The 10,896-nt window shown below is 42.4% G+C and overlaps 1 protein-coding gene across 1 annotated transcript; it reads left to right on the top strand.

Moving 5' to 3' along the window:
* Positions 1-437: 437 nt before the first annotated feature.
* pygmb (phosphorylase, glycogen, muscle b) lies at positions 438-10,661 on the top strand. Its single transcript, XM_028429289.1, has 20 exons — positions 438-680; positions 3,126-3,227; positions 3,892-3,970; positions 4,051-4,154; positions 4,267-4,398; positions 4,717-4,828; positions 4,922-5,004; positions 5,712-5,855; positions 5,984-6,076; positions 6,154-6,300; positions 6,472-6,635; positions 6,767-6,881; positions 6,989-7,090; positions 7,176-7,323; positions 7,398-7,456; positions 7,775-7,916; positions 8,156-8,363; positions 8,431-8,565; positions 8,778-8,844; positions 9,582-10,661. The coding sequence occupies exons 1-20, from the start codon at positions 438-440 to the stop codon at positions 9,729-9,731; spliced, it is 2,529 nt and encodes an 842-aa protein (XP_028285090.1). The 3' UTR covers positions 9,732-10,661.
* The last annotated feature ends 235 nt before the right edge of the window (positions 10,662-10,896 follow it).

Raw genomic sequence — 10,896 nt, 5'->3', positions numbered from 1 at the left:
CGTTTTTGCGTCTCTGTGCTTCTGCAAGTTACCCAGATTAACACCGGAAATAGAAGATTCAAAGTAAACCCAAGCAACTTTCAAAAGATGTCTACATGCGTTTAAAAGAATTTGCAAACAGAAGAAAAATAACAAGCTACATTTTTCCTTTTGATATTTATTTTAATCTAAAATTAAAAAGTAGTCATGTATTGTATTGTGACTGTGCGGCTCATGACACTTGAAATTTTCCCATAGGGACGGTGATCAGCGGAAGTTTCGAGTTATATTTTGAAAGTACACACCGGATATACATCTTCGTTCTAATTTGACAGTGACATATAAAAGTTAGCTTGTTACCTCCTACCCGGCTGTGTGTGCTCTGCGGAGAGTCAGAGGAAGAGAGAGGGCAGGCCCCCGGCTGACATCCACATTAGGTAAAAGCAGACCGACCGACCATGGCTAAGCCGCTAACTGACCAGGAGAAGAGGAAGCAGATCTCGGTCCGGGGGCTGGCCGGGGTGGAAAACGTCGCGGACCTGAAAACTAATTTCAACCGACACCTTCACTTTACCCTGGTGAAGGACCGGAATGTGGCCACCAAGCGAGACTACTACTTCGCTCTGGCCAACACTGTCCGGGACCACCTGGTGGGCCGCTGGATCCGGACGCAGCAGCATTACTATGAAAAAGACCCCAAAGTAAGCCGAGCCGTGCCACACTGCCTCTGCACGTACACACAGCTGTTTCGGGGAGGAGGGAGGGTGGCTGGGGGGCGTGTGCTGCAGTATCACAATTCACTGTCTTGCGCGTGCGTGTGCACACAGCTTCACACTTTATATCCATTTATAGTCACTGCTTTGTCATGTTGTGCAGCGACAGTGAGTGAGCAGTGCTGACATTTCCTGTTTGTTACGTAACCAGCGGTCTGCAGCTGTCGTTGCAACCTTGAGCGCGGCCTCTGTGTGTGTTTGGAATTAGAGTGGTTGGTGAAAACGTGCGTTACGTAAGCGCATGTCCCGGCCCCTCTGCATCCACCACCTCCGAACACTGCATCACAAAATGGCCACACACTGCTGTATTTCTTTCCAGTAATTACCCCAGTCCGTCCCGCCACTATGCTGCCAGCTCTCCTCCTGCTGTTGAAGGCACTTGATGCACCATGGAGAGTTTGACGGAGCGTTGCTGCCATAATAAATTACTTATGGCTATTGTAATGCTGCACTGACTGACGGTCTGCTGCACTGCAATGACAAAGGCTGGATTACCAAAACAGCCCCATAGGTCCAGGCTTCTCTCCATTTACTTATACATTTCTGATCAAATAGTGTTTATGTATTATAGTTTGTGTCCAATGTAACGGTGTAAAAATGAGAAAACCTTTATTTGTCCTACAATAGAGAAATTGTGTTCCCTTTGGCTGCAGAGGTGTTTAAAATTGTGATGTGTGTCACTACCTCACCAGTCCATATAAGTGTAAATCTAAATATGGGCAAATAGATGGGTTGGCAGTTGCACTAAAGCAATTTGTGATGTGAGCCACAAGCAGCAACCTCCAAGGCTGAGAGAGGAAGCTCATGCAAAGGGTTTAAATACCGCAGTTCAGCCTGCAGCCTCCAGGCGCTGTTTCCAAACGTAAGTTTGGAATAGACCATAGACTCCTGTGTTAACATTTCTCACTTGTTTATGGTCTGATGCAAAAAATGTTTTGGTCTCTGTGGGTAAATTCTCTTTTATGACAACTGTAAGGAGATAAGGATTGGTTTAATAACTCACTTGTTTTAATTATATCAGGACTTATGCATAATTATGGGTGTTGATGGATTGACCGTGTGACCTGTGTGAAATTACAGCACGTTTCCTGCTTCTGCAACTGCCCGTCTGTCTCAGCTCCATGTGTGCGTGATGTCTTTGGCTTTATTTGGAGTTTAGGCAGAATGTGACAGACTGAGGTCAGAGTGTCTTGGAGACTCAAAATGGCTCTTCAAAATCCAACGAGTCAGGGAAGCTTTGTGCATAGTTATGTACCATCTATGGTTATACTGCTAATTCTTGTGAGATTCATGGTATCACAAAATCCCCATCTTACCATGCTTAAAGCTCTGCATAGTTGGCAAACCCACAGTGGTTTCATGTCCTGTATTGGCAGCTTTGGGTGTGTTTTACTGCTACGGCAAGAAGCAGAATGATTGATTGTCAGTTAAGTCAATCAGTTTCAAGGACTGCTTCAAATGTCTTTGTCTCAAGAATCTAAGAAAACGTATTGTCCCAACATGGCTCTCTGGATTAATCCACCTTTTATCCCACCTCAAGTATTTGTGGGCTTTGTTGGCCTTTTATCATTCCTGCCCAATAGATTTCTGAGTCACTGGAATTCAGCCTGTTTTGCTGCTTCTGTATGAGGACATGTTGATACTGGATTACGGAAATGAATTATTTTGGGGGAGACATTGAGCATAATTAATTTTGAAAGGAACTTTTCCAGTACTTCATCAAAAGATGTGCTTCTCATAAGAGGATAAACATAGTTGTACAACAGCCTTGAAACTTGGACTGACTTTTAGTCCTGTAAACTGTTTTGACACTGTTTTGTTCGGTGCATTCTGTGTGGATGACTACAAAGTGCTTGTTGTTAAATCCAGAAAATCTTTGGCGTTAGTCCAGCCTTTAGACACAGGGAGCAGGCAGCTGCCATTTCCTCTGAAGAATGAGTGCACAGTTATTAACAGGATTATTAGCTCCTGCTCACTATATACATTCGTTTTGGAGGTATGTGTTAGTTTTTACACTTGCACAGAGCTGGCAGGAGGTTGAACTCTGCTCTCAAGGTCTGTTGCCCTTCTGTTGTAGTTCTATTATTAGGACATTCTTTGCTGTTGGTGGAGCACTTCTTTCATCACTCTGGTCATCAGAATACTGTTTCATTCAAGTGGCCTAAGGGGGATACTGTCAAACCTACACACTAACTATATCGGACTGTGAATAGCAGCAGAAACTTTGCCATGGTAAATCGTTGAGAGATGGCAAAATGACTTCTCCTCATCAACATATGGTCTTAATGTGAACATGTTACAACTGGTTAACACCTTGTACAATTGAATCGAAGCTGGCACTTACACGCCATTACTCATTATGGTTTATTTCAGCGTGTGTACTACCTCTCCCTGGAGTTTTACATGGGAAGGACCCTGCAGAACACCATGGTTAACCTGGCCCTGGAGAACGCCTGTGATGAAGCCACATATCAGGTCTGGAAGATCAGGAATCCCACAACACAAGTGCTTTGAAAAACAGTTGAAAATACTCGATCATAGATCCTAAATGCATGAGTGCATGACACTATAAATATTTAGTTAAAGTAGCAATAAAGTATTGTTTGAAATTTTAGCTAACTGTATAGAAGTAGATGCTATACGTTATGAATAAACACAACAATGAATTGGGAGCAGACAAAAAAAGCTAATATGATGATTAATTGATACAAGTAGTGAATAAATTAAATGGCAACTAAATGACATACTTTAAGTTCCAGTTAGTGTGATACAGCAGTGTTCAGTTAGCTTAAAGTAAAGGGTTAAAACATTAGCAAACAAGAAAAGGCACCTAATTCAAACAACATATCTCCCAACTGCCTTATTCGAAAGTACATTACATAATAGTCTTCACAGGCTGCATGTTATATATTGTGTATAATGCAGTCATTACCAGTACACCCAGGTTTCCTGATCAGTATCATTACTGGATGAGCTACTCTTATCTTCAGCCATCAGTTGTATACATATTCTGTCTTCAAAGCATCACTTCAAATACCACAGACTATGATCTGATATGATGCACCAAAAAAAACTAATGTTTGCTTTAGCACAAGTGTCTGGCTGATCTCTGAATGATATTTATACTAATGTTCTTCAGTTGGGTCTGGACATGGAAGAGCTGCAGGACATTGAGGAAGATGCTGGTCTAGGAAATGGAGGGCTGGGTCGCCTGGCAGGTGAGCTCAGAATGTGATGATTTATTGCCCTGATTAGTCTTGTCTCACACCTTCCACCCTGCTCCTTGTTGTTTCTTCAGCTTGTTTCCTGGACTCCATGGCCACTCTGGGTCTGGCTGCTTATGGCTACGGCATTCGCTATGAGTTTGGTATCTTCAATCAGAGGATAGTCAACGGGTGGCAGGTATGTCCACCTAGCATGAGCGTGCTGCTTCAGGATCAGCCCAATGATGACATGATGGGTGCTGTATGTTCAATAGCACAAAAGATTTGTCCCGGCATTGTGTTTCCACAAGGTGGAAGAAGCAGATGACTGGCTACGTTATGGTAACCCTTGGGAGAAGGCTCGTCCTGAGTACATGCGTCCGGTCCACTTTTATGGAAGAGTGGAACACACAGCTGATGGGGTGAAATGGGTTGACACGCAGGTCAGTGGAAACAAATGCAGATTTTCAACAGTGGATATGAAGCATGAAGGCATCCTCTTCCATCCCTCTGCATGCTCTTAGAAAATGCCCAGCATCCCGAGCAGGTCTGACTGCACTGACATAAATAGGATGTGGACAGGCTCTCTGTAGATAGGCTCTGCTGTTATTCAAATATTAACAGGTACATGCCCTTCAACTTGCTGTATATCAAACATAGAGACACACCCTTATTCCTGCTGTTAAGCAAACACACACTGAGAGGCTTCTAGCTGCTGTCGGCAAAACTCATTTCTTTCTATTTATTTTGTCATCTTCCAGGTGGTTCTTGCGCTTCCTTATGATACTCCAGTGCCTGGCTACAGAAACAACATTGTCAACACCATGAGACTGTGGTCTGCTAAGGCCCCCTGTGACTTTAACCTCAAAGACTGTAAGTACCACTGCATGATGCATCCGTTGCTTTAAAGAAATGAGGGGAAAAAGACATGCGCAAGTTGTTCAACCTGCTGCTGTTATCCCACAGTTAATGTTGGTGGCTACATCCAGGCTGTGCTCGATAGAAACCTGGCTGAGAACATCTCCAGAGTTCTCTACCCCAATGACAATGTGAGTGTTTCATACACACATAATGTACCTCCATTTTAGAATAAGGGACATTACATTATACTGCTCTGCCAAATGTGCTGCAGAATCTCAAGGATGCAATCATTGGCCACAGTGGAAACACCAACTCAGCATTTGTGTTTCCATTTCGCTGGCAAATCAAATCCTTATAGGTCTGGTGTGTAAACAAAGCTACAGGGTGCCCAAAACATTAGTTCCTGCAGTGGAAACGCACCATATGCCCCAGGAAGTTAAAGCAGTTATTTACTGATGTAGCCTTAAAACAAAGAGTGGTCTAATGTGGTTAGAGTTTCTGAACCACCAAAAAGGACCCTCCACTGAGGAGTTAGAACCTTGATCATATGCTGGTTCCTGGGATGGAAACATAAGTAGAGGAACTGAGTTCCTGAAAAGACTGAGTGGAAGTTTCCCATTGACCTCATTACCAAAAAAATCTGTGTACACAATGACATGATGACAACAAAGCTTAAAAATTTAAGAAACACAAGCAGACAAAAGAGGGCTTAATAAGTTTGTGGACTGTGAACTGCTCTGTTTGGAAGCAAAATGAAGATCTACAAAGAAAACCAAGGTCTTCCAAAGGCTTCAGAAGAAACTGCTGTCTGGAGTCATGTTAATCCCTGTGCTAGCCCTCAAATAGCTGAGAACAGTGAATACTGCAGCTCACGGTCTCCTGCTGTGTTCTCCAGTTCTTTGAAGGGAAGGAGCTCCGTCTGAAGCAGGAGTACTTTGTTGTAGCAGCAACACTTCAGGACATTATCCGTCGATTCAAAGCCTCCAAGTTTGGCTCCACAGAGTTTGTGCGGCTGGACCTGTCTTCTTTGCCAGAGAAGGTACAGCCCCAACATATTGTGAAACGTTTTTTTAATTTTATGTAGAAGTTCCAAGTGATGATCATGAAGAGCCTTTTTAAATGTTCCCTTTCTCCGTAACTATCCCTAAGATGTTTATTTCTCTGCAGGTTGCCATTCAGCTGAATGACACCCACCCTGCTCTGGCCATCCCCGAGTTAATGAGGATCCTAGTGGACATTGAGAAACTCACTTGGGAGCAGGTACGTATGGTGTTTGACACTGTGGGTTGAAAAACATCAGTGACGCACTGGGATGTAACTCACCTCTATGCGCTCAGGCCTGGGACATTGTGGTTCGCACCTGTGCCTACACCAACCACACCGTCCTGCCTGAGGCTCTGGAGCGCTGGCCTGTTGACCTGTTCCAGAATCTGCTGCCCCGACACCTGGACATCATCTATGAGATCAACAGGAGGCACTTGGAGGTACGAGGGGAGTTATGATCTATAAGTAATTTGAATTTTTTTGTATTTTACAAAAACAAAAAAATGTAAAGTAGCTTAATGTAGAATTGAATATTTGTTTTCTGATGTCAATGTTTTAGTAAAATGCATAGTTTTGCATCATCTCTGTACCTTTTGTCTTTACTTTCCTAGCACATCTCTAAACTTTACCCAGGAGATGTTGACCGTCTGCGTAGAATGTCTCTGATTGAGGAAGGGGGCATCAAGAAAATCAACATGGCTCATCTGTGCATTGTTGGCTCACATGCCGTCAACGGGGTGGCTCGCATCCACTCTGAAATAATAAAAAATACTGTGTAAGGAATGATTTCTGCTTCACCCTGTGTGTGTGAAGACTGCAGCTAAATGATTATACAGGATATAAAACAGGACAAGTTTGTAATCCTGAATAATTCTTTGATTCTTTGTTGCTCCACACCTCTTCCAGGTTTAAGGATTTCTACGATGTGGACCCTAAGAAGTTTCAGAACAAGACCAATGGTATCACTCCCAGGCGCTGGCTGGCAATGTGCAACCCAGGCCTGGCAGAGGTCATTGCTGAGGTGTGTTTTCTGTCAATCATACAGAAAATAAGAGTCTTGGTCAAACAATGGCTATGATTACTTCTAAAAGCATCAACTCGTCTGGTTTGATCCTGTGTTACTTCCAGAGGATCGGAGAGGACTACCTCCGTGACCTGGACCAGCTGAAGAAGCTCCTGGACTTTGTAAACGATGATGCCTTCATTCGGGACGTTGCTAAAGTCAAACAAGTGAGAGCTTCAAAACTTCACAAAAAATCTTTTGTGCAATTTTGCCTGTGTGTTTGTAGTGACAATCCTCTGATTGGACTCACAGGAGAACAAAATGAAGTTTGCCGCCCATCTTGAAGAGCACTACAAGGTGAAAATCAACCCCAACTCCATGTTTGACATCCAGGTGAAGAGGATCCATGAGTACAAGAGACAGCTGCTCAACTGCCTGCATATCATCACGCTGTACAACCGTGGGTGTTGCTCTTTTTATGACAGTTTAAAGAAAGTAAAAATACATCCTGAGTAAAGATCTTTTTCCTGACAGGAATCAAGAAAGAGCCCAACAAGTCATGGACCCCCAGGACTATCATGATTGGAGGAAAGGTGATTGTATTTACTGCGGGATATACATATTTTTATAATTGACCAACTAGCCTGAGCTAATAGCTAGCCTCTACCAACTTAATTTTCTGTTTTCTGAAATTGAAACCTAATTTTGATTTAGATTGTTATACCACATTAAAAGCAGCTTTAGATAAACAAGGACTGCTAAAAGCTAACTAACCTAGCTTAAAGAAACCATAACCCAAAGGAGCAGTATATGAGGCCACAAAGACATTATCCAGATTTTATGTGTCAGTTTATGAAACTAAAACTAATTTAAACGGAATTTCTTAGCATATGTGTCATCTGTGTTTACAGGCAGCTCCAGGTTACCACACTGCCAAGATGATCATCAAGCTCATCACATCTCTTGGTGATATTGTCAATAACGACACTGTGGTGGGAGACCGCCTTAAGGTCATCTTCCTGGAAAACTACAGGGTCACTCTGGCTGAGAAAGGTAATGAACGCTGTTTAGCTTCTTCTGTGCTACACTGTTTGTTAATGTGTAAAACATAATATACACTCATCATTCAAGTTATTGCTGCTGAAGTTGGATCATTAGTATCCCCCATCATGTTGTTTTTTTTATACTTCATTTTCCTATATAAATAAAGGCACAAAAAAATTATTCAAAAAAAGTATTAATTTTTAAACATGACTGTACCCTAATATGTTGACTGTGTCCCCTCTCTGCAGTGATCCCTGCAGCTGACCTGTCAGAGCAGATCTCCACAGCAGGCACCGAGGCCTCCGGCACCGGGAACATGAAGTTCATGCTGAATGGAGCCCTCACCATCGGCACCATGGACGGAGCCAACGTGGAGATGGCTGAGGAGGCTGGAGAGGAGAACCTCTTTATCTTTGGCATGAGGGTGCATGATGTGGAGGCTCTGGACAAGAAGGGGTCAGTGTCAGAGTGCCATAAATTCTTTTGTAATATAAACTCTAATCATGTTTTGTGACTATTCCAGTTATGATGCTGTGTCCTACTACAACCGTATCCCTGAGCTGAAGCAGGCCATCGACCAAATTTCAGGAGGCTTCTTTAGCCCTGCACAGCCGGGACTCTTCAAAGACCTCATCAGCATGCTGATGCACCATGACAGGTGAGGCTGAGCTGACGCTGAGCAATAAGAACTGTGTTTGACTCGGCAGACAGTGATGCAGAGTCATCACTGTCTTCCACTATAAATTAACCTAACAAACATGAGACTTAAAGTAGGCCCATGCAAAACAAGTCACTATCATCAGAACATGTTAATTGTTTATTATTGATTTTGTATATTGATCCAATCACTATTAACTGTCTGTGCTGCAGGTTCAAGGTGTTTGCAGACTACGAGGACTACATCAAATGTCAGGACAAAGTCAGTGCTCTCTATAAAGTAAGTGTTATTATTTAAAAAAAAAAAAAAAAAAAAAAAACTCTGAAAATCATAGAATTTGACCACCCAGCTGTGCACACGTGTACATATGTGAAGGTAGCATTAAATCAGAATGATATATACATATTTTGGAGGAACATGCAGCCATCCAGATTTTTTTTAATCACACCAACAGTAGGTGGCGCTTAAAGATTGGATTAGTAGGTGACCACAAGTTGCAGTATTCATACAGCACCCCCCTTTCTGGTGCATACTACAGAACAGAACTATATTACATTCTATTCTACTACTACTACTACTACTATACATGACCACATAAGGTTTTTTCCTATTTTATACATAATTTGTATATTTTAATTTGATAAAAAATTGTTTTGTAATAATTTTAGAATCTTGTCCAAAAATGTGTTTTTGTGAGGTCACACTGACATTTTGCATTACCACCTATCCATAATCTTTCAATTATCCGGGGTCTGGTTGGTGGGGTAGCAGTCTAAGAAGGGAAGCCCTGACCTCTCTCTCCCTGGCCACTTCTACTAGTTCATCTGATCAACATGTCCCCAACCTGGACAGGGCAGGATGGAAGCATCATTACCATGATAAAACTGATCAAATTTAGATTTAAATAAAGGCTACAGATGCTAGCTAGAGCTAGATTTAGTTCAACATTAACCACATGTCAGTGAAACTGGGCAGTAACTGGTCACAAAACATGTCATCACTCTCTGTATCTACAGAACCCTAAAGAGTGGACCAAGATGGTGATCCATAACATTGCTGGCTGTGGAAAGTTCTCCAGCGACCGCACGATCTGTCAGTACGCCAGGGAGATCTGGGGAATGGAACCTTCCCTGGAGAAGATTGCTGCTCCTGATGATCCTCGCTAAATCTCACATAGCTCCTCCACCTCCTCCCATGTGAGATGTAGCTTCTTCACCTTGCACTGTGGCATTATTTCTTTTTAGTACTGTCCCCTGTACAACCTACACTTCCACTTCAGCATGCACTGTTCAGATAGGCTTATTTAGAATCCAGGACTCACACTGTAAATTTTGACTGAAAATCTAAGGAACAAGGGGAATTTAATCCATCGTCATGGGCTTCTTCATTTTCACTAGGGAACATTAGAGACACTCCTTCATTTTGCACTTGTACTCCATTACCATCCAAGTCCTCCTCTCTCATGAGAAAACACTCCAGACTAAGTTTAAGATCAAGATTTGGATTTTCAGCTAAATCAAAAGTTGTGTCTTTAACCATAATTCCATAATTTAACCATAATACCTACATTCCCCTTCTACTTCTAAGCCCATATGCCTACCAAATACCAGCAGATAAACCTCAGCACTGTTCCAAACTATTTTTGTCTTCCAAGGGACCCAGTTTGCACCTCAGTTTCCATATTCACATGCTCATATGAATATGTCCTGTCTAAAGGCTCTCCAGCTACTCTGTCAGAGTTTTATGGTGTTAGCTGAATGTAATCACATGTGTGAGTTTAATATTAATGATGGGGGAGCCCTGATTGTTACCTGTAATGTCTGCATGTTTATGTAGCTCATTCTGCTGTTCCTAACATGTTCCTAACGGTGACCTCTGTTAGAATGCCTTCTCTGCCTAAAGTGACTGCTGTTCTCTGTGTGTATACTCTATGCTGTAGCAGTGTGTGTGTGGGTCCATTGATGTACTGTACTGGAGCATCCTGTCCTGCTTCTGCGTGCTGTGGTGCTGCAGAAACCATCTACAACACTGAACCTAACATAGTTACTGTCAGTGAGTGCTTTTATTATGTAGTCAATAAATGATAGCAGCCGAAACGTCTCCCATCACTTTTTTACATAAACTTCATTATTACATTACATATGTAATTTTGTTGGTTTTGCCCACTGACAAATAAAGTGATCTGTGTACCATGTCACCTGTTACTAGATTAGATACAGTATATTAGGCAGCAAATGTTTGTTCTCAAAGTTGGTTTGAGTTTTGACAATGACCAAGTTATGAGGGCTACATGACTGGGTCAGAGCAACTGCAGGTCTGATAGGGTGTTCC

Source organism: Parambassis ranga, chromosome 18 (genome assembly GCF_900634625.1).
Source record: "Parambassis ranga chromosome 18, fParRan2.1, whole genome shotgun sequence".
NCBI classification, from domain to species: Eukaryota; Metazoa; Chordata; class Actinopteri; family Ambassidae; genus Parambassis; species Parambassis ranga.
This window is presented reverse-complemented; position numbering and strand designations above follow the sequence as displayed.